This window comes from Cheilinus undulatus, linkage group 14, assembly GCF_018320785.1.
Source record: "Cheilinus undulatus linkage group 14, ASM1832078v1, whole genome shotgun sequence".
NCBI classification, from domain to species: Eukaryota; Metazoa; Chordata; class Actinopteri; order Labriformes; family Labridae; genus Cheilinus; species Cheilinus undulatus.
The window spans coordinates 24,793,419-24,815,383 of record NC_054878.1 but is presented as its reverse complement, the minus strand read 5'-3'; the positions used below and the strand labels follow the sequence as shown (position 1 = coordinate 24,815,383).

Here is a 21,965-nt window from a genome sequence, read left to right as displayed (position 1 = left end):
GCCTTGGAGGATGCCAGATTTGCCTCCTTGAGCTGCTGTTTTGAGGTAAACTGCTGTCCACCCTCATAGAGCTTCCTTTTAAGGATGCTCACTGGTTCTCAGTAGGGTTGAGGTCAGGGATGATAGTGGCCACAACATAATTTTTTCTCCCTTTATGCTCATAGCAGCCAAGGCCTCAGTGTGATTTTTTTGCAGAACTGGATGGTGCATTGTCTTGAATGAAATTGGTTTTCCTCTGGAGGCATGGTTCTAATTTTTATACCATGGCAGGAAATTGGCAGCTAGGAACCCCACATATTTTGCTGAAGTCATTTTGACACCTTCAGGCACCTTTAGGAGGCCTACTTACTCACTGTGATTCCAGCCAAAAACATCACTCCATCACCTCCTTGCAGACACAAATCTTTTCATAGTACGATAAGCTCTCTTAATTTTTGGTGAAATGGCCAGTGTTTTCATACCTTTTCATACCTTTCTTTTCCCCACATTGCATGAAACCTTAACCTGACATGGCAGATGGATGTGTTTCACACATCCATCTGGGAAAGCTTCAATAGGCAACGTTTGGGAAAAGGCAGAGGCTTTGAAAAAAACTTGGAGTGTGATTGGATGAATGTTCTGTCTGTCACATCTCTAAGGGCCAATCAGAGCAACAAAACATGTGGCGTAGCAGCTATCGAGCTGCGCGTGCGCAGCTACTGAGGAATAACGCAAAACATTGCGACTATAGACATCTAAGTACTCGACTTTTGTAGTTTTTGAAAAGAAAACAACTCAGTGCTGTTCTGTGTTCTTCTTTTAACCAAGAAATGTCGTCAAGTTCTTATTAAACTTGCATTTTAATTGCATCCACGCTCAGCTCTTCCGCCATAATTGCACTGGCCTCTTGTTGCTGCTTGCTTACATCACAACTCCACTGCGCCTGAAAGTACTGCCCCTCATCGCTGATTGGTCCTGTCACTTTCTAACCAGGCCCAAACTGTTCAGACGGGAGCTTTGCAAGATGGATTCGCCAGTGAAAAACGAGGAAACGGGCGTATCCATCTGCTCTGCAAGGTTAATGAAACCTAAGACTTGCTTGATAATGTGGAACAACCTCCTTGAGCAGTTTCCTTCTGATTAGGCTCAACTGACAAACTAATGACCAAACCTGTCTGAGATTGATGTCAGTGATGTAAACTGACAGATGAAAACTTTAACTGAAAAAGTAAAAATCAAATGTTTGTTTGATTGGAATCGTATTGGAACAATAATTTGTAACACAGCGCAAATAATCTTTTTTTTTTTGTTTAATTCTTAGCAACACTACATCAACTTTAGAACTATCTTGGTCTAAGTATTTCTTGTATTTAGAGTCTAGCGTATCAATATTTTTATCTTGTATTCTAATTTGGACATCTTGCTTTTTCTCTTCTTACTCACATGTGTCATCTGTGTTTGCACACATCCCTGCAGTCTCATGTCCTTACATGGACATGAATGAGGCATTTTTTCTTTGTTGATTAGTAATAAGATGTATGAGCTTCCAGCTTGCATGCACATTGCATCCAACAGTTTATGAACACAGGTGTAAACATTTCAGCAGTGTAAGAACACACCATGAATCTGATATAGGTTTCTCTTGCTATCAAGGAATAAGGCCCAGTCTTCTCACTGGTGGTCTGACTTACCTTTTCAGGCCATATTGTGGTAACATTGTTTATTTCAGCCTTCATAAGTAGTCAACTCCTCACAGGAGCTTTAAGTCCTTACAGACTAATTTACATGTATGCTTAGCAACAACACACTTCTCTACATTAACAGTTATCTCTGGTGTCCTCTCTGGTACCCTTGAGTCTTGTTCTTGAAGTATTTCTCTAAAACAATTAAACATTCATTACCAAATTTCCAACAAGACGAGTTCAAGTTTGGGGGAGAAACAACCTCAGTTATTATTTATGAAGATCTAATCACTCAAAAATTCATCTGAACTGTGTGGGAGTGGTTTAATCAGATTTCATCAACAGTGGCTCATCAACAAAAGATAGAAACCTCAGCTTTTATGAAATTTTAATTAATTGTTTATAAATTGGTTTTGCTGCATGAGGAAATGTGACCAATAAGAAAAGCAAAGACAAAACAACATTAAAAATGAAAGAAATTTCTCTTGTGTAACAGCCACACTGTCCTAATTTAGGGAAAGAATCCAGTCTTCATGCAGGAGATCATTTCTCTGTATAAGAAGTTGGATGAAAAGTAGACTGTTTACAGCTTTTGGATAGTCTTTGTGCTCCTAGGTTATCTTAGATTTTAATTTGTGGACCACACCACACAGAACAGTGTGAAAACCTACCTGCCCACATGACCAGGACGACCACGATTATGATCATCTCTCCTGTCTGTAGATGTCTGGATTTATCCAAACCCTGCACGGTAGGGTCATCTAAGGAGAAAGCAGAGAGGAAAGATATTACACTGTAAATATAAACCCTAGAAAACATAACACCAAGGACAGAACCCTGAATAGCACAGCCTTCTTTTTTCATTTATATATATTGAAGAAAATACCTGACACATGAGACTTTAAAATGCAATTTAATGGAATAACATCACAAACAGAGCCCTTGATCACAAATAAAGATGAAACATCATGCTGAGTCCAGTAAAGCCTGAGCTTTATTACCTTTACAAAGGAAATGATTGTGATTGGTTGTCTTATAACGTCAGATGGTCAATATTTATCTTCCACAACATTCACGCCGTTAAACAGAAGCTATAGTAGAATGAAAATGTGGTAGGCATTCCCGCCCTGTAGCATTAATCCCCCTTTAAGTGGATTGAACATTGGGCTGATTTTCCACTCCTCAAACTATCTCTTTACCCGCATGGATGGAACTCTTCCAGAGCACCACTCATCCCAATTGCCTTTTTAGTGAATCAAGTCGTCAAGAAACTGGCCCCAAACACTGAGCTGTCAGCTCTCTTTACACGAGAGCTCTGAGGAAGTGAGGTCAACTGTAATGCCACTCTTTTTAGTCTTGGCTGTAGTGATTTAGGGGCACGTGAGGAAAGAGATTGAAGGGGTGTTTGGTAGGTATTAATGTGATATAAAAAAAAAGAAAATCTCTGAATAGAGCCAATTTATGACAAATGTCATCTCCAGACATTTCACTAAACAACAGGCCTACACCTTTATTCTGTGAAATTATTTACAGGGAAACAACATTAACCCAAGATGGGCAAAGCACCAGGCAACATTTTGCATGTAACAGCTGCAAAGAAACATTTCACTTTAACAGACAGAGAGCTCAGCCTTGAACAGATCCAGGCTGGAGATGACCAGCCATCTGCTGTGACTGTGTTGTGCTTGCAGAGAGAGAAAATAAGTTTTGATGATTAATTGAAACAAGACAGTCAGTTTTATGTGGAAAATACATGTGATCTTGACTCTAAATACAAATACAAATGTTGAAGGTTGTTTATTTAAATTTTAATGACCACATTTTCAAGGTCAAGGTTTTGTTCTCCTGTGTTAAGGAAGTTACAAATTCAGTGCTGTTTGTCAGCGAGATGAAATAAAAGCTACTGGCCTGATTTAAATTAAACTTGGTGAAAGAGTGAAGCATCGCCCGAAGAGGATGCCATTAAATTTTTAATCAGATCCAACCCATGAACGAGAAATAATTGCAGATCCATTTCAAGGATTGGCCCTTTTGTTAAGCATTATGTAAGACAGCTGTCCAAAGCAACTTGGAGGGAAAACAGGGAGTAAAGTATGGAATGAGATTTGTGTCAAAAAGATTCAAACAAAACTTTTTCAGTATCAAACAAAAATTTGCATTTGAGAACAAAAAAATGTGATCCAAGCAAAAAAAAATGTTCACATCAAGAGAACAAATTTAAAATAGCAACCAAATTATTAGTCTTTGAAATTTGAACATATATCTTTTTGTTTACAGTTCCTGTTTTTCTCTCTCGGTGATCAGACTTTTGCTCTTGCTTCTCAGTTTTGCGTCTTCGCTGCCTGATCCTTTGTTTGCAGTTCTTGAGTTTTTGGTCTCAGTTCTGACACAAATCTCACGTGTGGGCGGGCTTTTCTGGGGCGTATCCCTATTGGCCAACGAGTTTTTGAGTGATGGCTCAGGCACTCCAGATGCTCTGGCAGGTGTTGTTCAGCTCACATTTGGGAAATTTAAGGAAACCAGCAGACTATCATTTTTGAATCAGTTTGACTGAATCATTGATGCTTTATTAAATCTAACTATTGATTAAACAGGTTTATTTGTCAGTGCAGTAGTAGATGTTGTGTTGTTTCGTACATGTACGTGTTTTATCGATTTTTCCGGCCACTTCAGGTGTCGTCTTCGCTTTGTACGTAAACTACACCTACGTCATCAGCTTATCAGGTAGCTCAGCGGTAATATAGATGTCTGTCACTCAGGGGACCGGGGTTTGTGGCTCCGCTATTTTGTAATCACTGATCATACTCATACTGAAAAAGTTTTGTTTGAATCTTTTTGACACAAATCTCATTGCATAGTAAAGACACTGACCAGAAGGAAAAATGCCATTATTTTTGATGATAAAATTTTAGAATATTTTTTAGATTACTATCCTTACAATTTGAAAATTATGTGTTTGTTTTCATTATGAATCTTGCAGTTTAAAAGAAACATATACATTGGATATAGTCAAGAATAATCAGGGGATTTCTTTAAGAGCATATATATTTACAGCTAGTACAAATGAAGCTCATAGGTCCATTTAGATATGGCATTCTCAATAATCCCTGTTTGCTGATTCACCATGCTGCTGCTGGAAAAGCTTCACCTCCTCCACTCCAGCCGCCTCCTTTATAGCACAAAGCTTGTTGCACCCTCACATTCAGCTACCTCCATTTCAGTTCACCAGCATAGGGAACGCCACACTGTCTTGAAACCAATCACCCCATGTGCAAGTCCGAGGTTTACCGCTATGCTGTCGAGGTAGGTGAGCTGCTCTACAACTTCCATGATGACAACAGAGAACAAGTAAACTCATCAAGTAGTCTGCCTTTCACTTGGTCTGCTATTCATTGGTCACACTAAGAAGAAATTCCTGGGTTATTATGGGGTCTTATGGTGGTGGTTTCACCAAACCAGCACTCTTAACCTTAACATATATTTTATTGTTCTCTAAAGATAGATTTGAAGAAATCTCAGCTGATCTTTCAAAAACATATAGCTTGCCTCCATCATCTCCTGGATTGTCCCATCACTCAGTGAGGCGTAGATTTGATATCAGGCTCCACATTAAAGCGAAATGTCAGGTCAGGACTGAGGTCAGAGCTGCTCTGAGTTCTTCTCCAGTTTATTAATCCCAAATCTGCTCCTTCTGTCTGAGCTCAGCCCTATAAATATCAAACTTTCTTCAGCTGTATATATGAAAAACAGACTCAATGCTTTTGAGTTTCCTAGAAAGTAGATCCCAGCTCTGTTTCTGCATGTTATCACTGCAAACTTTACAACTTTGAGGAAGAGTAGTTATACATGTAAGCATTTTTTCTCTGATATATCTGTGCATTCAAAACTTAAGTTGAAAGTTCTGGTATAATGACAGCACATAAAAAGATCTTTGAGGCTTTTGTATCCTAGTTTTTAAATTTCCCAGAGAACTTTTTGCCCTTGTTTACGGTTTTTAAGTTCTGATCTAATAAATTTATTTAACTTTGAAGATTTTTTTGTCTATGCCGGCTGTGCAGCGTGCTGGAAAACAGGATGTATGTGTCTATATTTGATGCAGTGGGCTTCAAACCACAGAGAGAGTGAACAGAATGACCTGAATACATGTCTTGCTGTTCTGTTTCATACATATTTCATGTTGTTAGCCCACTCCAATATGCTGTGTGATTCTCCACTGGTGGAGAATGAGCAGATTGTGTTGCTTTCGCTGCACAGAACAGTTTGTGTTGAGATAATTAGTCGACCTTGCTCTGCTCTCCTCAAATCCCATGTTGTTGTTTGTGGCTGTGAACCGCATCAAGAAACTGTGTAACGACTCACCGGGGGTGCTGTGCCGGTGCCACAAAGATGTATCATGTGATTTATTCCTGCTTTATGTCTCCTTCAGACTGAGAAATGTGTTGTTAAAGTTTCATTACACTGTGAAGAGTTTCGACTGATTCAGTTTAATTTCCCTGCCGCCTCTTAAACATATCAAACCTGCACTATGTAATATCTGCCATAAGTGGTCTCAAAATAAAAACAATGGCAAAAGTCATAATTTGATGAGTTTGTAAAGTGGCAAGGGACCATGGGAGATGGTGTCTTTATTGTAGCAAGAGCCCGATTTCCAATGAAAACATCTGTTGTCTTACACGTACAGAAATCATAGTTCCTGTGAGGAACCATCCATTTTATCCATTTTGGCACCCTCTGCAGAGCAGGTGATGTTTCCCATCTCTTACCTGATGTTGTCCTTTACATGTGTAAGCAGTATTTTTCTTTTCTTTAACAAAACAACTATCCCTGTTGCCTTTGTCCTGTTTTCTTTAAAAGCCCTTTTTGGCATTATGCAGCTGAAGACTTTCCCTAACATTAAAAATTACTCAAACAAATAACCAAGCTTGTCAGCGGCTGGATAGCTCAGTGGTTTTTATCACTGACTTTACTACAGGAGACTGGATGAACCCTTTTCAGGACACAAAGAGTATCCAGTGTGGGCCCTTGGGCAAGGTTTTTAACGCCGTGAACACCTGTCCCACATGTACATTGCTCTGGACAAAAGCATCTACTGAATGACATTGTAACATTGTGGCTGAGTGTCTTTTGCTTTTGTAGTTCATAAAGAGACATCAGTATTTACTGCTGTTCTTTTCACGACAGGCAAGCAGCTCTTCATATTATTTTTGCATTTAATTTACATTTTGATCAGTACACTTAATTTGCATCATATTATTTTTATCTACTGAACTAGACTTAATTTCTGCACTCTCTCATACATAAGCTGGTGTAGTAGGGGTACACATCTTTCAATGTGTAGAGGTTAGCCAGTAATCAGCCCGGCTGATATTTGATGCCCAAATTTGGCATTTTGCCAATTATCAGTATCGGCACTTTTTTTTCACTGATAATCAAAAAAAAAATCAGCTATCAAAAGGTGTGTTACTTTGGCTCCACTGCAAGGTTTGTCCTTCACTCTGGCTTTACTTTGCTTCTTCACAGTCTCAGCAAATGTCCTGCATACAACACAATCTGATTGGCTAGATATAACAGGACTACCTGCCAAACAACATTTCAGTCTGGGTGCCACTGACACAGTAAGCCAGGGTTCCCCAATTGCCTTTTCCCAAGGGCCAAAATATTTCAAGGACAGAAAGCTGAGGGCCAGACATTGGATTCTTATTTTTTTAGACACCATTAAAATTTCTTTATATGCATGTATACAGTACTGTGCAGAAGTTTAAGGCATGTAGAGTGCTAACGAATCTTCACAGGTCCTGATGTTCCACAACCCCGGGCTGAAGAGAGGAGGGCAGCCAGAGTCAGTGCTGACACATTTGACATGTACGTGTGTCACTCAGCAGCCAAGGTCGAGCTTAACAGCATTTCTTTTGTCCGGGCCTTTGCACCCCTGGTAATACGCCCAGCAACCACCAACAGTTTTCAGGTGCTTAGAACATACACACGACATCTGCCCATAACTCCGCCCTAAAGCTGTGTTTTTTTTTTTTAAATCAGATTATTTTCCCATGCCCTTGGTAATGTACAAAGACATCCAGAGCATGACCTGGGTTGCATTAATCCTCCTTCTCTCCTTTTTTTTTATTATTATTATTTTTTTGATTGTGCAAGTTTCATTTTTGCCACAGTAAATATATTTTTAAAATTGTAAATGCATATCAGTTCCAAATATCAGTTAATGGTCTCATAAATTATGAATATTTGGTACTGGTATCAGCCTTGGATAAACCAAAATCAGTCAGCCTTTAATGTTCTGAATTTGACTCTTAGGGTCAAGATACAACACTGTTTCCTGATCCACAATAGATTTGTTTCATAGGGGTGGTTTTTGGTTTTACTTCAGTCTAACTTGCATTAACTAGCTACAAACTGGCATTGACTTTATAAAGCTCAATTAAACATTTTAAGGATAACGCAACTTTTACAAATCCCTATTTTTAAAAAGTTGGGACATTATTATTATTGAAATGTGGATACATATTTCTACATATTGCTGGCACCGGACAAAAATCTTGTATCTCCAAAATCATTACTTTTCAGGGAATACCCCCCCCTCCCCAAAAAAACGCTTTATTTTTCCAATCAATTTAACACTGAATGGTCATAATCAGAACCTTTCAGCTACTTTTTATTGTTTAAAGGTTGTTAATACCCACTGAGAGATATAAAGGGTGACCAATAGCACTGATTTCTGATTAAAAAAATAATGAAAAATGGAGATACAAGGTTGTGGTCAGACACCAGTGATATATTCAATTAAATACATAACAAAAGAAAATATATGTCAAGCTTATTAAACTTTATTGCTTTTTAGATAAACAGTATATATGCACACTATGTACTTGGTGCCTACAACACATTCCAAAAATGCTGGGACAGGAGCATGTTCACCACTTGATTGAAGTTAAAGGATTAAAAATTAAATTATTTCTATTCCTGCTTAATTTACATCATAAGTTGCTCAGCAGTGCAGGGGTGTGAGATGTTGTATTCTTTGCGTCATAGTGTGCCTTACATTTTCAAAGGGGGACAGGTGTGGACTGGCCAGGTCAGTCTAGTACCTCCCCTCTTTCACTGCAAAGCTATGCCGCTCTTACTTATGCATAATGTGGCTCTGTCTTGCTGAAAAAAGCAGAAAGCATCAATGCTGCCTTCACAGATGTGCAAGTCACCCATGCCATGGGCACTAATACATCCCCACACCATCACACTTGCTGGCTCTGGAAATTTGTGCTTAAAACATTCTGGATGGTCATTATCAAAAAAAAACCAATTTGAAATGTGGGCTTTTCAGACAACAGCAATGTTAACTGGTAATGGTTTTCTCATCACAGAATTATGCCAGTTTGTGTTGCTGTGCTTCCTGAGGGTTTGGGGTCACAGGCATTCAGTGATGGTTTTCAGCTTTGCCCTGTACATGCAGAGATTTCTCCAGATTCTCTGGATCTTTTGCTGATAGTATGGACTGCAGGTGGTGAAATTTCTAAATTCGTTGCCATTGATTGTTAAGGAGTCTTGTTTAGAAACTGCCGGTCTATTTGATCACTTAGTCTTTCATGAAGTAGAAAACCTTGAGCCATATGACTATTAAGGACTGAGCCTTTCAGGAGTGCTCCTTTTATTACCAGTATTCCAGGTGTTTTCAAGCATTCCAGCCCTTTCTCAGTCCTTTCTTGTCCCTGTTCCATTTTTTTTTCTTTGCTATTTTCAAACTGAATTAATTACCTAAAAAAATAAGTTGGACCCTTGTTGGAAATAATAATTTCAATGCCGAAATAGTACACAAATGTTGGGATAGCTGACTGTAGGGACCTCCTATATTCAAGTCCTGGAAATCTTAAAACTGGTTTGCTTCAGGAATGTGGTTAACTGTTTAGTCCCACTTAAAAATACTTGGCTTTTATTTTCTGGATTCTGTTATTCAGCTGATACAAAGGTTTAACAGCTGTGATCACCATTTGCACCATTGCCCAAATGAAAACCTAGAAAAGCTTTAAAAATGTGTAGATATATAATAGATTGACAGAAAAGCCAATATCCGATATAGTTGCCGATAACCGATATATCGGCCGATATATGAAATAAGAACATTAATATACACAGGATATATACTGTACATGACCACAGATGTGGACATGTGAATTAACAGTTGCATTTATCTTTGTTTATTTCACAAAGATGAAACTTAGACAACGTTAAAACGCTGTATAATAGTCTCATATTTCGGCTGTGGACCATATTAGACAGGAAAATGATAAATGGAGAGCCTTATTTACATTGCTGTGGCAAATATGACATAGAATATGTTTACAATGTGTTTCTTGATAACCCTGAGGAAGGCCACAAGCTTAAATGCACCTGTTTGATAAAGCTGCTCTCTAAAGATCTATTAGTGAAATTTTCTGTCTCAACACTGGTAAAATGATGTCACAGGAAAGATAAACACCGTATGAACGCTTTTCTGATTTGTGCTTTTCAAAGTAAAAGCCCAGTTTAGCATTTCTATATAGAAACTCTGTTCACTTGTACAGAATGCTTTAATTTTGAAAAGTTCCCAGTGAACTTCCACTATACACTAAATCAAGTCACTTTTAGGGGGGTTTATTGAAGTAAAACTTATGAAGAAGGACAGGGCTTTGAGAGCAGGGAGATGCAGCTGACACGCAGAAAACTCGCGCCCTGTGTGAAAGCTGCACCAGCAGGAATCGGAGCTGACATGCGTGGCACACGCAAGCAGCAAAACAAGCCGAGTGAGTCCGACTGCAGCAGGGATTGGGCTGCCTGTGAGTGCTTAGGGACGAGGATGGCAGCCCCCGCTGCTCAGTGAGAAGAGCAACAACGATACGTGCTGTCACGTCAGAGTCCCCAAAACTCTCCAGTAACACCAGAAAAAGTCGCTAGATTTGTCGCTTGTTGCTTTTTGGAAAAGAGTCGCTAGAGGGGTCTGAAAACTCGCTAAATATAGCGACAAAGTCGCTAAGTTGGCAACACTGAGTGAGGGAGAGCCGCTGCTGTACTCTGCATCTGGGGGGGAGGGGCCAGGCACTCGGGCTGAGTTCTGCACAGATACACACAGAGCGACAGGAGCAAAAAGAGAGAGACAAAACCCCCGTGCAGCAAAAAAGTTAATTGGCTACATACTGGCTGATGTTGATTAATCTATGAAACGCTATAATCAGCCCGATAAATCGGCCCACTGATAAATTGGTCGGGCTCTAATATATACAGTGCTTAACAAATTATTAGACCACCTGTCATAAAAACGAGAAAATATAAATATTTTAGTCAAAAACTTATTTGAAACTAAAAACTAAAACTAAAAATGTTTTACCATTTTGAACAGGAATGAGGAATTTCAAACTGAATTCACCTTTTTATACCCAAATTTGAGCCGGCTCACTGGGCTTCTCTAAGAAGTCAGAAATTAATCAAGCATAACATTCAACTACTAAAATTAATTCTCTGTTCAGGAATGCAAGTAAATAACTATAATTTGACATATTAATCAAGAAATAATAATGTGCTTTACTTTTTTTTCAGTTTTTTTTGTAAATCAGTAAATTTGAAAATTCATGGATAACAATAATATTTATATTTTAGCATTAAAAATATCATTTGGGTTTAAGAGCTTCTACATATTGGTGTAGTAACCATTGCAGAAACATAAAAAATGATTTTGGTAATTACCAATGCTGTTAATTTAGGGCAGCTGTGGCATAAATCTTACTTTGGGTGGTGGTCTAATAAATTTGTTAAGCACTGTATCTTCAAAAGTAAAGTTTGAAAAGTGTGGACTGTATTGAAGTAAAAGAATATTTTGCGGGGATCAAACAGTGTGTAGTTTCTCTTTGTCTAAGTCTGTTAATGAGGGAGCCGAGGTGTGATTTCTGACTCAGCAAAGACAGCTTGACGTCTCTTTGAAGTACACTGCAGTAATTGTGTCTAAGGGGACCTCCTACCTCGTTAGGTTTCACCGCTCAAGGCGTTCATCCTCTGAAATTATTCTTTTGTTTCTCCCGTGTGTGAAACAGTTTGACAGCTTAGTGGCTCAGGTAACACTGTTAGTGGGCTAATTTGTAAAAAGATTATTTCATGACATATTTTGAGGGTTTTGTGTTGACTCAGGCATTTCTGTTAAAGTTCACAAATAAAACATGTTGATTTATCACTGTCATCACAAAGGATAAGTACCTGTGGAGTGATCTATCTTGCATTTGAACCCCTTGTTTTTCAGTATAGTATGTTAGAATGAAGTTACTATGCAACAAAAACCTACACACATACAACAAACATGTTTACATATGGACCTATTTTGATCCCTTTCTGCACCTTCTCAGTCTTATAGCTATAACTCGTCTCCTTTCATAACACAGCATGCTTCACTTTGAGTGACAGGCAAAGCGCAGAAATATAGACTCTGATTAAAAGCTTTCCATGGAACTAATGGAACTGAAATAGACTTTGGTGAGGCGTATTGATCCCAGGAAGAAAGAATCCACTAAAGCCTATTTAAATTCAAATTCATCAGTATCACGTGGCTTGTATCCCGCCAGGAAACGCTTTATACGAAATAGATGGATTCTAAATCTGGCCCGACCAGGTGTGCATTCAGAGGCATATGCACTAATATGTAATCACATTATCAAATGGAATTGCATTGAGGAAAAAAAAAATAAAAGCTTTATTGATTCGTTGGTATCATAGCTCCAGCTCTCAGGAAAGCCTGGTATAGACCGCAAATCGATTTAGTTTCAATAGGAGGCAGTTGGCTGTGACAAAAGAGCTCTGAAATGGCTCTGTGATGTGGGAGTCAGCTAGATTAAAAAGGCTTTTAGGGAACAATGGTCACCCACAAGATCCTGACAAAAAATGTCACATTAGATTAAGGTGCATTAAGGTTTATGAAGGATACATCCTTGTTATTTTAGGAAGAACTATTGTAAACAGCCTCTTTTCATATGGACTAAAGCTTGTTGAGAGATATGGCCTCAAAAGAGGAAGAAAGGTAATTCAGTTTTAAGGCCTAAGGTTATTTGAAGAGCCAAGACAAAGTGTCACAAAAGAGGAGAGAAGCATGTTGATCTCAAGCTGGTGACCACAAGTTATATTTCTAATAGTCTAAAAACTGTTGGTTAAAGAGATGCGCTATTTCATATGGAAGTTACAATAAGTAAATTAATCTTTCTGATGTCATATGAAGTTTTTTAACTTTTCCTTTGTATCTCTTTCTGCCTTCAAAGATTTGGAAGAAATGCATAGAAAACTGCTCATTTGATGCTTCCACTGGCATGGGAGGCATTCAAAAAGCATTGATGAAGTGTAGTTAACACTAGGGAAATAAAGATACCACACATTACAACAAAACTGATATAAATACGGACATTTCAAATCAATTAGACAAAGATATTAAAAAGTTCCAGAGGTTGCTTCTGCCTTCTTTCTTCTCTTGTTCAACATCAGTAGCGGAAGTAGCAGCTCTGATGAGTCTCACTTTTTGTCAAGAAAAAAATAAGCATTGTTTTAATCATTCAACTTCCAAAAAAAGAAAAACTTATTTATATAAATGCCATATGGAAAAATATCATTTTTTATTGCTAAAGAAGACAAATAAAAATCATCTTGTCATAGATGGACTTTTATTCTGAAATACTGGAAAATTCGTTTTAAAAGAGTACTATGGATCCAATATCACTATTTTTATAACATGAGTTAAAAGTTTTGTTACACTTCTTGTATGAATACAAGAGGCAGAAATGTTATCTTTGTTCACCATTTAATACAGAATTTAGAAGGCAATCCTTTTTCATTTGTAAACACTATTAATCTACTCAGGAAGACCCAAGCAAATCTGTGAGTGCAAACTAAAGAAATAGATGTTCAATATATCGAGGTAAGCACATGTTAGCATAATTCATGCCGATGAAGATAAGAGTTTATTGAGTATATCCTCAGGTTATATGCAGATGATGCTTTATTTTATTTCAATTAAAGAGAGAAAACATTCAAGAGTTTTTCATTTTTGCTACTTGGCCTACAGTCCACTTTGATTTTCTGGGTCCAAATTACTCTTTTTGAGAACAAGGTGGTAACTGCTGGTGGGGTTTAGATGTCTTGAAAGCTGATAGCGATTGCTGCTGCCATTGCAGTAATTACCTCAGATGTAGCTATAGCAGCAGTTTTATCAGAACTAGACCACATTTCTATAATAAAAAGCGAAAAACAACACCGAAAGCTTTTCGTGACCGAAAGGATGTTTTTGTTTTCTCTCGTTCTGCTTCACCATGAATTTGCGATTGTTAAGTAGGGTTTGCTGGAGTATACAATGGCGACTGCTGTGGTAGCTATTAGCACGGATGTAACAGATCAAAACAAGAGTGGAAAGCCACATTAAAGCTTGTCTTGGCAAAGAAAATGTTGTTGCGTGTATCCCAACTGGCTTTGGTGAGATACTTGGACTTTTATAGAGAAACTCAGCTGTTCATTTTATCTTGTTGCTCTGATTGACCTGTAATGAATGCGACAGACAGAACATTTGTCCAATCAACCTTCAGAGGGTTTTATGAAAAGTCCTGCCCTTCCCAAACACTTTCTATGGGAGGTTTCCAGGATGCAATGGATATATATGAAACAGTCTCTTTTACAATCATAGTCAATACAGATGACTGATGTTATTGGCATGATATTGGTACCGGCAGATAATCGCTTATAAAGTTAAATATCAGTATCAGCAGATGAGAAAATTTATGCCGATGTTTCAGCTGATATATCAGTCATACATGTTAGCAGTATTAATTCACTCACCCAGTAAACTTTAATGTGGTTTAAGGATTTAAGTTTTTGGTATTTACATGTCTGTATCAATATCGGTATCTGCTAAAAGGAATTTGTAAATATATGCATATCAGATATCTGCAAAAATCCAATATAGTATAATCCTAGAAATTTGGTATTGACTTATTAATCTTTTTTCCTGCATGTAAACTGAGTCAGAGTTTGTAGCTCGGTCACTTTTTTAGCTTTCTCCTAAATTTCCCTTATATTTGGGTCCCAGTGCCTCTGAAAGGATGACTCTATTCAGAGTGCAGAGCTAAGACCAGTTAAAGAAGAAGTTTGTCTTAAGGACTTTAGAGGCAGATTTCTGCACAACCACAATTATTTTGAATCTGTATTTTTAAGATAAACTTGTTGCATAATGCTGCCTTGAAGTCAAATCAGAATCATTTAAGTACTTTTCCTGGTTACATCGGCAGTGTCATTTTCTATCACAGAACAGAGCTTTGTTTGTTTTTGTCCCTCTAAGAGTGTCGATTTTAGAAACTGTCAGCGTTAGCCAACATTTCTATGAATGGATTTTCCCATTTGATGCAGTAATTGTGTGTGCTGCAGTCCCATCTGAACAGTCCAAAATAACATCAGAGTGAAAACATACAAAACCAAAGGAGTAAACATAGAAAGACAAGCTGAGAAGTAGACTAAATGGAAGTGATTGGATTCTGAAACCAGGGCAGGAGAAGTCCGCATCAGACAGCATTAGATTTACAGAGAGCTGACACTGATTGGCCCAACACTTACAAAAAAACAAACTCTCACAAATGAAGCTCATCCACTGAATGGGCTGTTTTTCTGACCCACTTGGACGACTCAAGGGGGAATTAATGTTGCATAGTGAATCTTTTCCAAGAGTCTTGAGGAAGTAGCTGGCATTAAGTCCTGTCATGCTCAGCACTTTGCTGGCATAATGCTGGTGGGCTAGCTCTCTTAGATTCATTGCTTCAAACTTTAAAAAATAAGCACATAAAACTATTTCCTGAGGTTTAATGGTATTAAGCAAGAAAAGAGTGTGATGTTGATTCCTGTATTAACTAAATGGACAGCGGACAGGCTGTTATGTTGATCTTTAAGCTGATTATTTCATCTCTTTCACTGATCCTGCCACCTTGAATAATGGTGGCAAACCTGAGTCAGCTGAAGAGAAATGTTGATGATTCACTAGCATCAGCACTTCCTGCACTAACAACCTCAACTAGACCGTTAGATAAGGGGGGAAATTAATTTGAGGCCAGTGTCTTAGACCAATGTCAAATACAAGGTGACATTATGTTAAGACGAAACATATTGAATCATCCAATAAGCAGGGCAGAACTAATGCAGAGAAGATTAGTGAGAGGGTTACTTCTAAAATGCAGACTCCTCCAAAAAAACTGCCTGTTATATAAAGTAGAAAGGTTTCCCTCATCTGTGCTGTAAGAAATTGAGAGCTACTGAACCTATTCTTCGTTGGTCACGCTCTTCATAATTCCTCCAGCCCATGAGCTGAGCCCAGACAGTGGATCCAAAGTGTTTAAGAGTGCGTGTCAGAATCCTGATTAGGCACCCGGTGTGATATAGAGTTGCATAAATTCAGAGAAGCTTGCCTGCGGCCATGCTTGAAGAGACTGTCAATAATGAATTGGTTTCTTGGAGAAAATAAACCTGCAAGAGGAGCGAGCGTAGAGAGGCCCCCCCAGAGAGACGCTCCAAGAGGAGGCTTCAGGTTACCTGCACTTATGTCGTCTCTGGCCTTTACTGTACCTCATTTTCAAAGTCAGGGCGCTTAAAAGCATTCAACAGCCAGAGGAGGCTTTAGAGCAACTACAGGAAAAGCATCCGTAATGGGTTTGCTCCTGTCCGTGTCTCGGGAAAAAGGCCTGTGGCAGACCATACACTGTAGAATTAAAAGCAGAGCTTAAGGTTATGTAACAGAGTGAGATAAAACGCTAAAAAACAGCTACAGTGACCTATGGTGAACCCGTTATTTTGAATGAATTTTAGACAAACTTAAGAGTATCTTGTGACTTACGAGGATGCTCTGCATCAACACAACACCTACCAGTTACAGAGTCATTTATACAATTTAAATTTACACAACATACCAAAACAAACTGGTTTATCCAACTAATATATGCTTTCTCTGTTTCCAATTCCTGATATAGCTGCACAGTAGGATTAAATCTTATTTTCAAAAGACACAACAGGGTTGAAAAGCTGCTCTGAATCTTGCGTATTACTCTTCTTTACAGGCCATTCATTTTGAAACAACTTTGCACATGCATGTCAATGATTCTAACAACAAATCCATACTAGGCGGACATCTATTAGCATGAAAAATTAAATGCACCACTTTGGTGCAGATTTAAATATCTCAACAACTACTGGAGGATAAGTCCAAAAATTTGGACTTATCCTCCAGTATCCTCTGGACTACTAAATTTGGAATAAGTGGTTTCAATTTATTTCACAAATATGAGCAGATTTTGTACGACTCAACCAAACTATTATATGTAAACTTACTGTATGATGGACAATTTTGATGGACTGAAGTTGAATCCACCTAGGCCAAGTGGCCAATTTCTGGTGCATAGACTCACAAAACTAGAAAAGGTACTGCAGTGGAAAGTTCTGGGACTGCCTTTTTATATAAAAATGAATTAAATTATAAATATTGGCTGTACGGACAAATAAGTAGGAGGAGTTTTAGGCAGGACCAACAGACCTGCTTCAGCTGAAGTTGTTCACTTTATTCATCAAGATTTGTGACACTTTAAAGTCGTTTTAAGGACTGAATATTGTTAATCTGTTCATCCTTAAACTTTAATTGTGTGTTTTAAGGGCTTAAGTTTAAGGTCTGAACAACATTTAAATCTCTGTACCGATACTGGTATCAGATAAATTAATTTGTAAATATTGGCATATCAGATATTGGCAAAAGTCTTTTATCCCTAAAATCATATGTTTATTTTTTTATAGTTTTTAAGCTGGAAATTGCATAAATTAACTTCATATTGTGGCAATAAACCCTCAGAAGCAGATAGTAACGGCCCCCTGATCTATCAGTCAGAACTCAACAAAGCTTTTTAGTCTCAGTGCTCCACAAACATGGCTGTAGACATCAATTTTGTTTAGAGCTTGCTAACAATAGGAAAGTTCAATGACAGGGAGGTATAAACAATTTGAAGCAACATGAAGGAATATGCAGGTTTTGCTACTGGAAGGATTTGATGATGATAATGGAAAGATAATGCAAGTCTTATCCTTCACATTTAAAGGTTTTTTTTAACAGATTGAACAGCACTAAGGCTATATAAGCCTCTGCTATTTGACTCACTCTAGTATTGTACTTCATTACAGGCAGGAACACCTTTTATTCAAACAGTCCTTGAATCTTTAGTTAATATCAGAATGTCTTACCTTGGTTTGAGCTGTTGGAGGGGAAGCGGTCCGTCTTCTTGAGAGTGCGAAAATGGACCTTCTTGCTTGCTTGGCTTTCCCCATAGAGTCCAATTGACTGGACCTGGATGATGTAGTCCGTTTCCTCCTCCAGGTCCCAAAGGACACATGAGCGGCTGGTTGTGTTGACTTCTCGGATGAATCGCTGCATGTGTCCATCCTGCCTCTGGGGATTGGAAGAAGGACAGAAAACAACAGAATGGATCCTTTAATTAGATAAACAAGTCAATAAGTAATACAAAAATCAATAGAGTGGGCACAGAGGTGATGGTGGTGACAGCATATCCATACTAAACCTGCAAAAACATCCTGAAGGAAGAACCTGGCTTCTATAAAAAGTCATGTTTCTTGACTTGAGGAATTCCAGTGTGATACTACATAAATGTCTCCCCTCAAAGCTGGAATCAACCATGTTTCTCTGTGAGATGGAGGTGGCCATCCAGAAAATATGCAAGGTGCTTGGAAGGAACATGCTGAGTACTTTATTATGTTAACAGTTGGCACTTCATTTTCACCATATGGAGTCTTGTCTGGAAATTGAAAAGTTGTGAAGTCTGAATTCTGATTAATTTAGACTGTGGAGTGTGGAGACGAGAGCCTTAAAGTTTCTCACTTCCTTTTTGACCTTTCACAACTTTATTAGAGCAATCAAGACACAAAGCATTGTGGGATTTATTTGCTTTCCTTTCTTGCAGAGCTCTCCTCTTAACGTGCCTCCTCATCTGTCTACATCTAAATGGCTTGAGGCCAGATGTCGTCTTCTCATGTGTTTTTTTATAGCCCTGCTTGACTGATGGAGTTGATGTAAAATTAGCGTGTAACTCTTTGTAAACAATGAATAATGTCATGATTTAACAGCCGCACACACTCTAGGCAATTACCATTGGTGTTCAAATTAAGTTGCATAACATGATGAAGAGCCCTGAGGAGAGACCTTCAGGTGTTTTATAGCCATTCAGCCACTCTGAGAGAAAAGCAGAGGGAAATGGTTGCATAATGTTTGGAGATGCAAAACGCATAAACATGATTACAGCAGCATATGGCACTTTGTCAGTGAGTCTTAGCATTCAGTGGTTTTCCTATTTTAAGCCTTTGAAATCTTTTCATCCACTTTGGCAGCTTCACATGCTTCTCTGGAGCCAATTCCTGCTGTATACTTGTTTTTCTCTTGATAAATCGACCATGCCAGGTTTAATTCTGACTTCAGGCTTGAAGGAGGGATTTAGTCAGTCTCTTGCATGCCAAGTGAGGCTTTAAGGGGTTCCTAGGAATCTGCATCCAAAATACATCCCTCCCAACCACAATCTTGTGTATATCTGCCACTGCATAATCAGTATTAACAAACTCATACTTTATCCAGAAGTATTTGCTGACTACATACTTTATAGACTTGTGCTAATAAAGAGAATATCATTATAATGTCAGAAAAAAATACAGTTGCTCTACAAATGTGCCCAAAGGTCAAGCACAGTTAAGAGGTGGAAAATAGATCCAAGGTGTACTTCTTCATCCTGACAAGTGGCTCTGTGGTGAGCCAACAGAAATTTTAACAGGTCATTCTGGGGGCTCGATGCCAAACCACAAATGGCCCTGGTGGAAAAAAAAAGATACAATATTCTATTTTTGTTCTGCTGACTTGTTCTTATTGATCATCTCTTGCTCCATCCCAAGCCAGTTGAAAAACTCCTTCATTACTCTGTTGAATGTTTGGTTGTTTTTGCTGTGATGTTTTCATAAACCTTAATTAGTATCCACTTTAATTTATTAATGCATGCCCTTCTCTTAGTATTCAATTATTCATCATCTATTTCCATGTTTGCTTTGATTTCTAATCATTGCTTTCTAATCAGAGGTTCTTTTCCTGGTGCAGGAGGGAGCTCTTATGAACGCGTACACTTTAATGCCTCTTTGCTGAACAGGTAACAGCAATGTGGATCATGCAAAGTGGGACTTTTTATGGCAGTTTAAACAGTTAATGCAATGATCTTTTGGTAAGAAAAACCTGTGAAGAGCCACTTTCTTAGGGTTCTATTAATGAAACAATTGAAGGGATGTTGATTTTGGCAACATTTGACGCTACAAGTTTTTTGTAAAAGGTCTTGGGGGGTTCAGCTTAAAAATGGTTGGGAACCACTGAAATAAAGTATTGTTAAACTCATATTGAGTCTCTCCTGATTGAAATGTGGTTTGACTGGGAAGCACTTAAAAGCAACTTAAGGTCAAAAGAGTAGAAGTGTTGCTGGATCTTTGTAGTGTCACATTATCGACTTTAATTTGATTGCTCTTTGAAGGACAGTTGCAGATTGAATGCTCTGGTTTAAAATGTTTTGACTACATTATTATTTTACTCATGCAGCTGTTTGATTTTCACTACTCTTCTATCAGTTGGCTTTGCCCCCCCCATAAATTTAAGTTCACTTTTTGAAATTTATGGAATGGCTGCTGCTACGTAGTTTAGCGGACAACTCAAGCTGTGCTGATTTTACATTTGATTTGTGTCATTATCCCCATTTATTTAGAAAAATCCATCTAACTGGGGTCTTTTCAAGATTCAAGATATCAAGTTTCTTATTGTCAGCTTTGCCATATATCAGAATTGCATGCTTACTTTAGCCCCAGCATCCACCTGTAGGCTCAAACTGGAGGGTTTAAGATACGCTCACTACTCCTTAAAGGTGCAGTATGTAATATTTAGCCTAGTAGCAGTCAGCAAAACAAACATCACATTTAGAAGTAGGCCTATCTAAATGAGTATTTAATGACCTTTATCTTTATTAACTTTGAATAAGTCTTTTATTCATACATAGGGAGTGGACTCCACCATCTTGGATATTAAAGTACCACAGAAGAGACCAAATAACAGGCAGACATTTTTTTAATGTTGCTTACATTCACAACATTTCTGAAACTGTACCTTTAAGTTTCTGCATGTAAAATAAATCTTGCAATGGCTATACTATGGGCTACATTTATCCTATTTCTTGTGATTTTTTTCAAATCAAGTGAAGCAGACGTTTGATTCATGATGTGTTCCTAAAATGCTAACTGTTTGCACCTGTATTATCAAATGTATAAATGTCATGCCTTTGCATGCTAGACGTTTGTGTATGTTTTTCCTCATCAGCATAGAGATAGGCCCCTTCAATGTTCATATAAGAGCATGAGAGTTCAGGGCCATATGCACACTGCACACAGAAATGCCAAGTTGAGAGAGAAGTAAAAAAGAAAAGTAGAGACATCAGGGAGATGGCAAATTAAAAAATTCAAAGGATTATGCACTGGCCGCCGATTTAGAACTTCTGAAGTGGTTCTAAAGTAGATGTAGTGCTGCTCAAAGTGAAAATCAAACTGGCTGATTTAATGGCAGGATATTAAGCAGGAGTGGACACTAAATATACTCTCCAAAAAAAGAGAAAAAGGGAATCTGATTTTATCACTTGTTTTTGTTAAACACATTTAAATATTTATATATAAAGATATGTTTTTTCATTGTTTTGATGAAGTGTTTAATGAAAAACTGTATGAAGTCCTAAGTTTATATACAAAATTTAACTTTTTAAATTCAGATCAAACATTAATGATTACAATTAAAGTTGGCCATATTCTAATAATGTACTTGTGCGTTATTTATGAATTAATAAAAGCACAGTAAAATATAATTCAAAATTATCAGTCATTATGTTCTTAATTATGTTTATTTGAGTGCTGATAAGTGCAGAATTGATAACCTTGTCCTGTCATATAGCTAAGCATTTAAAGGTACGCATGAGCGCTCTGAAATGATTTTTTTTGTTTGTTCTTAGTTGAGAACCAACATCAGATTAAAAAAATTAAGTGAACGTTACAACCATCTGAAAAACTGCAGAGCGGGTTTAAAATCAAACATCTTAATTAATAATGGTTGCTGGGTGACTCCCTTTACTGAAAATCATATCAATCATAACAAATGTGAGTTGTCTGACTGAATTAGTTTTTTCCTTAAGTGTGTTTTTACAAACA

General features: G+C 37.9%; 1 protein-coding gene across 1 annotated transcript in view; it reads right to left on the bottom strand.

Moving 5' to 3' along the window:
* fndc4a (fibronectin type III domain containing 4a) overlaps positions 1-21,965 on the bottom strand; it is a 45,223-nt gene that overhangs the window by 8,461 nt on the left and 14,797 nt on the right. The window contains exons 3-4 of the mRNA XM_041805995.1: positions 17,928-18,132; positions 2,333-2,422 (exon numbers count right to left, since the gene is read on the bottom strand). Coding sequence (XP_041661929.1) covers positions 2,333-2,422; positions 17,928-18,132 — 295 coding nt within the window. The remainder of the gene's footprint in view (positions 1-2,332; positions 2,423-17,927; positions 18,133-21,965) is intronic.